This window comes from Protopterus annectens, chromosome 2.part1 (genome assembly GCF_019279795.1).
Source record: "Protopterus annectens isolate FY-2018-M chromosome 2.part1, PAN1.0, whole genome shotgun sequence".
NCBI classification, from domain to species: Eukaryota; Metazoa; Chordata; order Ceratodontiformes; family Protopteridae; genus Protopterus; species Protopterus annectens.
In genome coordinates, this window is record NC_056729.1 from 342421485 (window position 1) to 342434167 (window position 12683).

The 12683-nt window shown below is 43.2% G+C and overlaps 1 protein-coding gene across 1 annotated transcript in view; it reads left to right on the forward strand.

The window, feature by feature from the left end:
* Nucleotides 1-12683, forward strand: part of LGI2 (leucine rich repeat LGI family member 2) — a 478725-nt gene that overhangs the window by 65997 nt on the left and 400045 nt on the right. Inside the window, exon 2 of the mRNA XM_044062177.1 lies at nt 7217-7288. Within this exon, the coding sequence (XP_043918112.1) occupies nt 7217-7288 (72 nt within the window). The remainder of the gene's footprint in view (nt 1-7216; nt 7289-12683) is intronic.

Consider the following 12683-nt stretch of genomic DNA (forward strand, 5'->3'; position numbering starts at 1 on the left):
GGATGCATCTGCAGTCCTAACATATGGGTTGTCCTGCCTCAGGCAGCCCTTCGGTCGGCCGGATTCCAAAGTCTGGGTCTGGCCTTGGCTGATGTCGCACTTCACCCGACGTCATAGCGGCAGTCAATTGGGTATAAAGGTATCAGCCGACGCCATTTTCCTCAGTCTTTCTTGCCGCGTGGCACCCGAAGCAGAAGCTGTTCGCAAGTGCCGGTCGGTCAGAACCAGAGATTACTTCTACCGAAGACTTCTAAAAAGCTAAGTACCCCGTTGGGGACTCTTTCTTGCCTCAGCCGATGTCAGAAAAAGTGAATAACTGTTTAACTTGTGGGAAACAAATACCTCATAAGGATTTCCACTCTTACTGCCTTCCTTGCTTAGGCCCAGACCACGACGTAGCAGCTTGTCTAGCCTGTGCTTCCTTCAACCGACGAACACTTAGACGTCGGTCGGAGTTTGCAGAGGAGTTTTTCGGCCCCGCTTTTGCTTACAACATGCCGTCGGAGAATCCGACTTCACAATTAGCTAAAAAGCGTAAGGAAAAGGACCGACACTCGCGGTTCGCGGTTTCGGCCGAAACCGCGGTTAAGTCTACCGTGAGTGTCTCTGTTTCGGCTGAAACCGAGTCCTCGGTTCTTCCTTCGGCCGAAAGCATGCCTCCTACTACCGAGGCCTCATCCAGCATGGCTGAATCTGCTACTGAACTTCCACCTGCTGTTGCAGGTTCTCAGGATTTATCAGATACTATTCCCTTAGACATATCTACTCCTGCTAGGCCCCCTGCATCCATGTCGATTAAGGCTTTTTCTAGGGCTAAAGCAGCTAAATCTTCTAAGGCCTTGCCTGCTAAAACCCCCTCACACAGGCCTAGCTCTAGTACCCAAATGCTTAGCCTGGCAGAGGATCTCATTTCTTTGATCAGGGGATTCCAACCTCACCCAGACAGGGCCTTTCATCCCCCTCTAGAGAAGAGGCCTAGAGCAGAGCCCCCTGAGCCAGTTTCAACAGATTATTCCTCTGATGACTCAGAAAACTCAAATCCTCGAGAAGGCCCTTATTCTCCCTATGAGGACTCTGACGCAGAAGACTCCATTCCTTCTGCCTCTCCTCCTGAGGAATTTTCTTTTGGGGAAACCTTGCATGCTATGAGAGAACAATTTCAATGGCACGGCCAGGATTTTTCAGATTCAAGGAAAAGGCTTAGGACCTTTTTACATTTGCCACAGCATAGGCCTTTAGCCATTCCTCCAGTACTTACAGTTGTGGATGATGCATTTAATGATGCTTGTACTGCCCCTGACTCTCTTCCCCCGGCCCTTGCTAAGCCCAACAGATACTACAGGGTCCCGGACACACATTATCACTTGTATAAGGCTCCTATTGCAGATCCTAAAACTATTTCACAGGGCCCCAAAGCTGTAGCAGCTGCCTCTGCCAAAAACCCCCTCCCCTCTGAAAGAGAATCTAGGGCATTAGAGAGATGGGGTAAAAAAGTTTATACTTCTGCTACTCTTTCGGCTAGGGCCTTAAACTGTCAATTCCACATGATTCAGTATCAGGAATATTAGATCAGCTAACTAAAAAACTGTCCTCTCCTGAACCTATAGACCGTAAGTCCCTTCAGGATTTGGTACATAACATTCAGCAGGTCAGTAATCATTCCTTAAAATGCGGCTATGATGCACTGGAGGCTTCCTTTAGATCAGCTATGACTGGTACAGTGATCAGAAGGCATGCATGGTTAAAAGAGCAATCCTTGCCAGACCACGTAAAGTCAAAGCTCCTAGATGCTCCCATGGAAAAACACAGTTTGTTTGGCTCCCCTGCACAGCAAGTGTTAAAGAAGGTGGAAGAAAAAGCAAAATCTGTTCAAACAGTCAAGGATTTCTTACAGGTCCAGCCTCCGAGGTTTAGTAGGAATTGGCCTTCGAAGAATTGGTCCTTTCCAGACACCACCAGAGCACAGAGAGGCAGAAATAGACGCCCAAGAGGCAGAGGTCAATCCAGAGGTGCCTACAGGGGACGTCAGTGGCAGCCTAACAGCCAGAGAAGTACTGCCACAGATCCAGCCACTACCACTTCCACAGGACAATCACAGTGACTTGGCTCTGATACCGCCTACAAGAGAACAACTAGAAGCACCCTTAGGCGGAAAGCTAGCCTTATTTTCAGTAAACTGGCATTACATTACAGGAGACAAATGGATTTTACAGACAATAGACAAGGGCTACAGGTTTCACTTCCATACTCTACCAAGGAAGAGAGGAATGCCAAACCTGCCACCAAATCAAAAAACAAACGCTCTAGAACAAATCAACCACTTACTAGGGATGAGAGCTATAGAAAAGGTACCGTCTATGGAACAAGGACAAGGGTTTTACTCCAGACTTTTCCTAGTACCAAGAAAGGAAAACCAATGGAGACCTATTCTCGACCTGTCCGCTCTGAACACATATCTCATTGTTCCAAAATTCAAGATGCTGACCCTACAGCAACTTCTTCCCATGCTGGGCAAAGAGTCTTGGCTGGTGACTCTAGATCTCAAGGAGGCATACCTGCACGTCCCCATATGACCAAAATGCAGAAGATACCTCAGATTTCTTGCAGGATCAGAGCATTATCAATTCTCAGCATTGCCTTTTGGCTTATCTACTGCGCCCAGAGTATTCACGAAATGCCTGGCATCAGTAATTGCTCATTGCAGGCTTCAGGGAATTCAAATTTATCCATACCTGGACGACTGCCTGTTACAAGTGGACAGCAAAAACAAATTAACAAAAGATTTGAGAAAGGTTATTCACCTATTGCAAGCCCTGGGATACACAGTCAACATAAAAAAGTCAAGGCTGATACCATCCCAAAGGATAACTTTCTTGGGTGCAGAACTGGACACATCAAACCAAATGGCATTTCTCACGGCAGAAAAGCAAAAGCAACTACCACTCTATTTCAAGGCATTAACAATGCAGAACCAGCTTACAGCAAGGAAAGTCCTGCAAGCCCTGGGTTACATGGCATCCTGCATAATATTGATTCCACATGCCAGACTACATATGAGGAAGTTGCAATGGTACCTAAGGAATTTATGGTCTCAGCACAAGCACAGCCTAGAAGCCCAAATTCCAATAATTCCATGCCTGAAGCAAGAATTCCAGTGGTGGGCTCAGGCCTGTCAATTGAACAAAGGGCTACCTTTCCACAGCCCTCACCCAAGCCAGACTATCACCACGGACGCCTCAGACCTCGGTTGGGGGGCACACATGGTGGACAAGTGCATACAAGGCTTATGGACGCAAGACCAGCAGAACATACACATAAATCAAAAAGAGATGCTGGCAGTAAAACAGGCAATTCAGGCATTCAGACCGTTTCTTCAACAAGGTCATTTGCTGATAAGGACGGACAACACCACAGTTATGTGGTATATCAACAAACAGGGAGGCACACATTCATATCCTCTATGCCGGATGGCAATGGACCTCTGGAATGTGGCCCTGAACCTCAACATTCAGCTCCAGGCCATATTTGTGCCAGGAAAAGAAAATACACTAGCAGACACCTTAAGCAGAACTACCACAGATGCCCACGAATGGATGCTGCATCCAGACATCTTCAAAACCATTACAAAGAAATGGGGTCTACCAGAAATAGACCTGTTCGCATCCCCACACAACCACCAATTGAGGAAATTCTGCACAAGGACATACCACCCACTTGCTTGGAAGGTGGACTCCCTATCCTTCAGTTGGGAAAACCTGACAGCATATGCATTCCCACCTCTTCCTTTGATGCACAAAGTGCTACTGAAGATCAAAGAAGATCACCCAAGGATCATCCTGATAGCTCCAGACTGGCCGAGGCAACATTGGTACCCGCTACTGAGGAGTATGTCTCGGGAACACGCATGGCCTCTACCTCTAGTTCCTTTACTACTAACACAGAACAACTTTAAAATCCTGCATCCAAACTTGAAAACACTGCAGCTGGCTGCTTGGAGCATTACATGAAACAGAATAACCCAGATTTATCTCAAAGGGTTAAAGACATTATCCTGGAGGCTCGCAGACCCTCCACAAGGAAAACTTATTCAGCAAAATGGAAAAGATACCTCATTTGGAGTGAAGCAAAAGGAGAAAATGTATCACTGGCAAACATAGCTAACATCCTGGAATACTTAGCAGAGCTTTTCCACAATGGCCTGTCCTACTCCTCCATTAAGATTCATGCGTCAGCAATTTCAGCAGAGTACAACATGGATCCTCCAGTCTTTTCTCATCCTCTACTCAGGCAGTTTCTGAGAGGAATCAAAAATGTAAAGCCTCCAAGGAAACCACCCTTGCCTACATGGGACCTGAACTTTGTGTTAACACTTCCCCCTTTTGAACCAGCAGCAACAGCAGAATTACAGTTCTTATCTTGGAAAACTGCTTTCCTGCTTGCAATCACTTCAGCAAGAAGGGTTTCTGAATTACAGGCATTAATGGCAGTACAGCCCTTCTTTATCTTCCATCAGGATAGAGTGTCCTTGAGAACTAATCCTACTTTTATGCCAAAGGTGGTCTCCAGGGTCTCATTAAACCAAGCAATCCACCTACCAACATTCTTCCCCAATCCACAGAACGGGGGAAAGACTACTGCATACCTTGGATGTGCACAGGCAATTGTGCTACTACCTGGACAGAACCAAAAACAATAGGAAAACTGACCAGCTTCTGGTGGCATATGCAACAGGAATGGAAGGAAAAGCAATTTCAAAACAGACAATCTCAAAATGGATAGGAAATTGCATTAGATTTTGTTACTCTTTTCATGGAAAAACAACTCCAGAAAACATCAGACCTCACTCCACAAGGGCTACAGCCACTACTACAGCCTTCTTACGAGGAGTGGTTACCAAAGACATTTTAGAGGCTGCTACTTGGAGCTCCGTGCATACATTTGCTAAGCATTATAATCTACCTTTATACTCCAGATCCCGAGCAGGTTTTGCCACTGCTGTTTTGCAAGGGATCTTAACTACACCATAATCTTCTTAGTGCCTCCTCCCCCAGTTTGGCTATGGTATTCTACCCATATGTTAGGACTGCAGATGCATCCTTGAAGGACATAGTACAGTTTTGTACCTACCATAAATGTAGATGTCCGAGAGGTATGCATCTGCAGTCAGGATTACCCACCCTCCTTCCCCTCTGTGGTACTCCTAGGGTATTTGCCCATCTTGTAGCTAGCTGGGGGAATCTATTATGGTGTATTTGTTTGTATATATGTATATACATGTTTATTTTTATTTTTTGCTCTCTACTGTTTGGAATCATTTGCATTTATCCAAATTTAGCCTTCCTAGAGGGCACCTGGCATCTGGGGCAAGAAACACTGAGGAAAATGGCGTTGGCTGATGCCTTTATACCCAATTGACTGCCGCTATGACGTCGGGTGAAGTGCGACATCAGCCGAGACCAGACCCAGACTTTGGAATCTGGCCGACCGAAGGGCTGCCTGAGGCAGGACAACCCATATGTTAGGACTGCAGATGCATACCTCTCGGACATCTACATTTATGGTAGGTACAAAACTGTACTTTTTCCTTTAACACCTTCACAAAACAGTGTAAGCTGGATGTGACCTCTAGCTTTATGTGTTCCTTTGAGGCTACTGTTATCCAGGGATTTTTTTTTTCTGTGTACCTTTTATCACCTGCTGTATGCCAATCATCAGTCCTACCATGGTCAGTTGTCCCTTCCTATCCCCAGTGGACAAGAGCCAGTTGTAGGAGGCAGTCATCAAGGCAACCATTTAAATTCTACCTCACCTGGCAACTGAGGGCCTGCAAACACACTCCTCTGTAGGTGTGCCTGTTCCCATACATTCTGCATGTAGACTACCATGCAAAGGCAGCACATGTCCCTGATTCATGTATAGTATGACCTGTATCTCTGTCTCCCTCCATTAGGTGTTAGAATTGCAGGAGGCTGGACCATTCCTCAGGATGGGTATTCTAGCATTAATCACTCATTCCCCCCCCCAGCCCCTGAGCCACTAATCAGCCTCAGGCTCATTGAGTGGTAGGCAGGGCCCCATCCGTCTATACCACTGAGCCAGGAATTATCCAGGGGCTATTCCCATAGGGATGCCCACCCAGAAGGGTTTTACTTAGGACTCTGTCATGTTATCATGGGAGTATGAGCCATCTTTTATTAGATGTGAATGTTTTGTACCTACCACAATGATAGATCTGTAATATTAGGTCTGTTCTGTGTATCATATCCACATACCTTTCTCCTTGTCTGGCATTGCTTGTCTAATCTCTGTCTCCTCATTCTGATTCTTGGGTGTATTTTAGTGTTCCATATGGAAGACTTAAAGAGACTCAGTACTGCAGTATATTAAGGGATAGGAGGACTGTACAAAGCAATTTGGGAAGTTTTATTTGCCAAGTTGTATTGATGCATATAACATTAGTCTAGCTGTTATAGAATGTTGGCCTAATCTTACAGATCTGATAAAATCCAAAGTCTTTAATAAAGAGAAATTTTATTAAAAACTTTGAATTTTATTAAAGACTTTGGATTTTATCAGGACTGATGGTTTGTTGCTCTATATTTTTACGTTTGCTTGACTGTTGTTTGGAGCATTCAACCGTTGTGGGAGATAATTATTTTATTCATCAATCTTACAGATCTCTCATTATGGTAAGTACAGAACTTTTGTGTAATGTACTGCAATACAAAGTTCATATAGAGAAAGTAATTTGATGAAATTTTAATAAATTGGATAATCTGAAGATTTTTTTCAGGATATAATGGAAATTATTAATATTTAAGAAATAAAAATAAAATATGAATGTCATTATAACTTGGGATCAGGCATATTTTTGGCTAGGTCCATTATTTTGCACAGTATTTTATAACAGTTGACGTGCTTTAGCTGCTTGCTTGAGGTATTACCTAACTCAGAGTGATGACTTCCAAAGCAAAATTCCATCTTACTGACTACATAATATTGGTTTACTATGTGTAGTCAGTCCAGTTGCTATAAAATAGTAGTAGTCAGACAGGACAATGGCTCTAAGTTGCAGGGACTACAGAGGCCAGAAGACATTACTAACAGGTAATGGAGAGTTATTTGTTGTACTTCATACTCAGTTATGCCTACATCTCATGTTAATGGAGGTTTATTGTACTCACAGCTTATTTTTTCTCTGCATTGTATCTTTCAGGAGCTTGGTGAATGGAACCTTTTCTGAAGTCAAAGAAGGAATGTTTTCACATATGCCTTCTCTTCAGCTTCTGTAAGAATTTATATTTTTGTGATATCTGATCGAACCTCTGCATGCTACTAGTTTACATAATTCTGTTTTATCACTAATCCAATGTGTGACAGAAGCCTTGTATACACAAACCCTCTCATTATATTATATTACAATGTATTTATGTGCATGTGACAACAGGAGAACATTAGCTTCCATTGGGAAAAAAGCAAAAAGGTAGATATACAAATTTAGCAGTTTATTAATGAAAACAGGAAAGACACTGGAGTCTTTTTAATTTTAGGAGCATGTAAAATTGTTTCAGAGAAATTGAAAGTGAAGTGCATATTATTTGTACATAATTGTTTTGCAAATCATCACCAAACAGCAGAGGGTATCATCACCAAACAGCAGAAGGTATTTTTTGATTTTATTAATATTTGTCATCAAGCCAGCTCAGCAGAGGGATAAAGTCCTGACTTTGGCTCAGGGAAGGCACTAGACAAAGTTGTTAGGGGAGATTTGGCATGCTTATCCTGAGGGGAGGGCAGGCCAGAGTAGGATGCATACTGCCAAAATTCTCTTGAAGCAGAAGAAGTGTTATGTAAACTTTCTGGGGAATGGCTTTTTGCCCACCATGCAACCATCTGGTGGTAGCCCTCATTAACAAGTACATGGGAACAAGCACTCACATGTGAGGACAGTGTAGATCTCCACAGTGGTGGGTGTAGCTTGTTTCCCCCTGACTAGGGGATGAGGTTAAGCCATTCAAATGACACAAGCACTCATAGCTACCTGAATGATGGCCCTTCCAGATGGCTGTTGATTCCATAGTTTTAGGAACTTCCCACCGGGGTGTGGGTATAAATGGGCTCGATCCAAGTTGGGGGAGGTATGATGGTCCAAAGGCACAGGGGCAAAAAGAGCATAGAAAAGAAAAAAATATTTTGTTAACAACATTGTTTAAAGGAGGAAAAGTGTCACAGACTGCCTTTTGCAGAAGGGTAAAGATGGTCTCTGGCTTTTTTCTATGCACATAATCTTACTGTAGCTACTGATTTAAGCTGAACCAGTTTCTTACTAAAACTGGAGTTTGGAATATTTCTCAAAGAGATTAGATGGATTTTAACACCTGTATTAGTTATCACGTAAGACATAGGCAAAGGTAAATTAACAGAAAAGAAAAGAAACCATATTAACATTTTTCTGTTTGCACACATTATACATTCTATGTTTTCTTTCATTATAAAAACAAAACAGTGTAAGAAACTTCTCTGTGTGGAAGATTTTCAGTCCATATATTTCTAGTTAATCACTGTATATTAATCAGATCAGACAATAGTAGTAGAAGTAGCGAACTTAAACTTAAACTCGTCAAGTCAAAACAAAACAAAAAAATAATAATAGAAAATATATAATTGTACAGCATTACTAAGTATTCGAAAGTAATCCAAGCAAGGCAGGCAGTCTGTTTCCAGTTAAAAATCCTTTATTAAGTACACAGACGCCAGTCAAAAATCCTTTATTAAGTACACAGACATCTGATTAATATACTGTGATTAACTAGAAATATATGGACTGAAAATCTTCCTCACAGAGAAGTTTCTTACACTGTTTTGTTTTGGACCCACTACACTTTAGTGGGTTGTTTTGAGACTTCGGGGATACCACGAAAATTACTTCTTCTTTCTTTATAAAAACTTTCATTCCAACATGACATAAATCGCTCAGTTCCTGAAGTCCGTTAAATGTCATTCCTCGTCCTCCTGAATATTATTCTGCATATATTGGTTCCCACAATTCCATTTATTTGTATGTAATTTGCTCTTTCCCTTTTCTAAAACTCCATCTTACAGTTCTTTTATTTCTTTTATAATATTTAATACTTCAAAAACAGTTGGTTTAGACTGTGATTTAACAAGGCCTTATTATGTCTAAGCAATTCAGATCCAGTGTCCCAACTCAAAAGAATCATTTCCTTAGTTACGCCCATTTGTTGACCCAGTATTTCTGGCAGATTACTCCGCAGGGAATTTTTAAAATCTACCAACTCCATTACACTCCTGAAAACATGTTCCCAGTTGCTTCTTACTTTTCCATCACACCTCCAGCATTTGCTGTCTAGCTGATGAAAATTCTATTAAGTCTTCTTGGGGTATAAAAATATCTAGGCAAATACTTCCATGCAAAAAATTCATAACCTTTTAGACTTTGTTGCATACTTAGGAGCCATTTATATGTCCTCCCATTGTTCCCTTGTAAATTGCTTTTATAGTCTGTCTTCCCAATCTTTTTTAAACTCCTCTTATTGGTTCTTATAGTTATTGTGCAATATGTTATATGCCCTACTAATTATCCCTTTTTAACAGCAGCTTCTTTTCTAGATTTAACTAAAGACTCCACCAGAGCAGATCCTTCACTTAGGATTCCCGTGATGTTCTTCGTGTTTCACTGTTGCAGTCATCACACTTGGGTTATCTGCCTGCAGGTAGCCCTCAGTCAGCCCGAATACCAGAGACTTAGTATTTCTGTGTCGGATGCTGTCACTCCGGGACTGACGTCAGGTAGTCAGGGGTATAAAAACAGGCAGCTGATGCAATTACATCAGTCTTTCTTGCCGAGGAGCCCGAAGCAGAAGCAGTTCGCAAGTGCCGGTCAGCCGCTACCTGAATTTTCATTTACGAATTTAATAATCCTGAAGTCTTCTAAAGCTAACTACCCCTTTGGGGATCCTTTTTTCTTGCTCTAACCAATGTCAGAAAAAGTTAACAATTGTCTTGCCTGTGGAAAGCAAATACATCATAGAAATTTTCATTCTTACTGCGTCACCTATTTAGGCCCAGACCACGACGTCCCTCGCTGTTGGTTTTGTGCCTTATTTAACGCCCAAACAATTCGTCGTTGGGCTCTGTCACTAAATTCGATCTCCGTATTCTGAAATGGCTTCGGTAAGCCATCCGACTACTGATATTCTGAAAAAACGTGAAAATAAAGACAGAGACAAACCGCATAGGTCCAAAACTGCCGACGACGCTTCTGTTAAGCTAGTCGCCAGTCCACGGGTACTCAGTGAGGTGCTTTCGCAGCCCCTGATGCCCGTTTCAGTGGATTTTCAGGCCTCTACTGAGACCCATTCGGAGTCCAGTATGCCGCGAGACTCTTCATCGACTGTGGAACTTGTGGATGTCTCTACCTTGGATGGGTCCGGAGCCGCTGACAGGCACCGGCTTCTGAGGCAGTTATTCACTCAACCAATGTTCGACTCAAACCGACAACTTATTTTTTAACCAAAACTACCACGTTTCTTAGGCCCAGAGTATGCACTATGCCTAGAAAACTGACGACCAAAGAGCATGCACCTGCTCCCATGCCACAAAAACAAATGCTTAGAATGGCTGAAGACCTTATTACGCTGATTAGGGGAAGTCAGCCTTTCCCTGCTAAGAGACAAAGAGTCCAGTCCCCTTCAGCTTCTACAGGCCAGACGTCCGATGACTCTGAAATTTCTGATTATGAAGACATGCCCTTATCTGCTTATGAAGATTCAGATGCAGAGGAATCCATTCCCTCTGCCTCCCCCCAGAGGATTTTTCTTTTGGTGAAACCTTGCATACCTTACGAGAGCATTTCCACTGGGAATGCCAAGACTATCCTCAGTCCAAAAAGAGACTTAGAGAATTTCTAGAGCTGCCTCAACACAGGCCCTTAGCAGTACCCACTGCCCTGGATGTTGTGGATGATGTTTTTATGGAATCCAGTCTTACTTCTGACACTTTACCTCCTGCCCCTAGGAAACCAGACAGGTACTACAGAGTACCTGACACTCACAAATTTATTTTCAAGAATCCTACTGCTGACCCAGAGATCATTTCCCAGGGGCTTAAAGGTATCAAGGCTACTACAGCCAAGAATTCCACCCCTTCGGACAGGGATTCCAGAGCTTTGGACAGATGGGGCAAGAAGGTATATACCTCTGCAACTCTTGCTATTAGGCATTGAATTGTCAGTTTCACATGCTGAAGTACCAGCAACATATTATGGAACTTATTAAATAAAAAGTAGCAACCTTTTCAGACTGTGCAGAAAATAAAGAATTTCAGGAGCTTATGCACTCTGCAAGCCAAGTCAGCAAGCATACTTTGCAGTGTGGCTTTGATGCCCTAGAAGCATCTTGCAGGGCAGCTATCACTGGCTCTGTACTGAGAAGACATGCTTGGCTGAAGGAGTAGACCTTGCCAGACCATGTCAAATCAAAGTTGCTAGATGCTCCTTTGAATAATGACTGTTTGTTTGGTACCAAAGCAGAAGAGGTTCTTAAAAAGATGGAAGAAAAAGCTAAGTCTATGCAGACTGTTAAAGAATTCTTACAAGTGCAACCCCCGTAGATTCAGTAGGCATTGCCCTTCCAAACACTGGTCCTTTCCAGCCCCCTCCAGGCCTACTCAAACCAGACCCAGGAGAAACAGACCACCCAGACTTCAGTCTCAGGGTATGCAGAGATCTAAGCAATGGAGTGCCCCCACTCCTAGAGCATGGAGTGGTAAGTCACCTCCTTACAGGAAAAAGCTCACAATGACTTCTTTACTCCACTCCACAACCCTGCCCAATTGATTGTGCCCTTAGGAGGAAAACTTGCCGTTCATGCAAAAAACTGGATGTCCATCACTCAGGACCGGTGGGTCCTCAACATTGTATCCCAGGGGTACAAATTTTATTTCCATTCACTGCCAACCCCAAGTGGGTTTCCAGACCTTCCTCCAAACCAGTGGACAGAGGCTCAGAAGCAAGTACTTTCCCTGCTCAATATCAAAGTTATATAGCCGGTTCCAGTGAACAGAGGGGTCAAGGATTCTACTCCAGAATCTTCCTGGTACCCAGAAAATAGGGCTCTTGGCACCCAATCCTGGATCTTTCCATTCTCAACACCTTCCTGGCAGTACCAAAATTCAGAATACTCACCCTGCAACAGCTTCTTCCTATGCTAGCCAAGGATGCCTGGTTAGTCACCCTAGACTTAAAAGAAGCCTATCTGCATATCCCCATAAGGGAATCATGCAGGAAGTATCTACGTTTCAGAGCAGGGTCTGTGCATTATCAGTTCTCTGCACTTCCCTTTGGCTTATCTACTGCACCCAGAGTATTCACAAAATGCCTGGCTCCAGCCATTGCATACTGCAGGCAGAGAAATATCCATATTTACCCATACTTGGACGACTGCTTGATTCAGGCGGACAGTCAGGAATTGCTGTTGCAGCACCTGACATTTGTGAAAAACCTTCTCACATCCTTGGGGTACACCATCAATGAAAAGAAATCAAAACTGGTACCCAGTCAAAAGATTGTATTCCTGGGAGCAAGCTTGGACACAATTTTCCAGATGGCATTCCTCACCTCAGAAAATCAAGTCTGTCTGACAGACTACTTCAAACAAATTGCC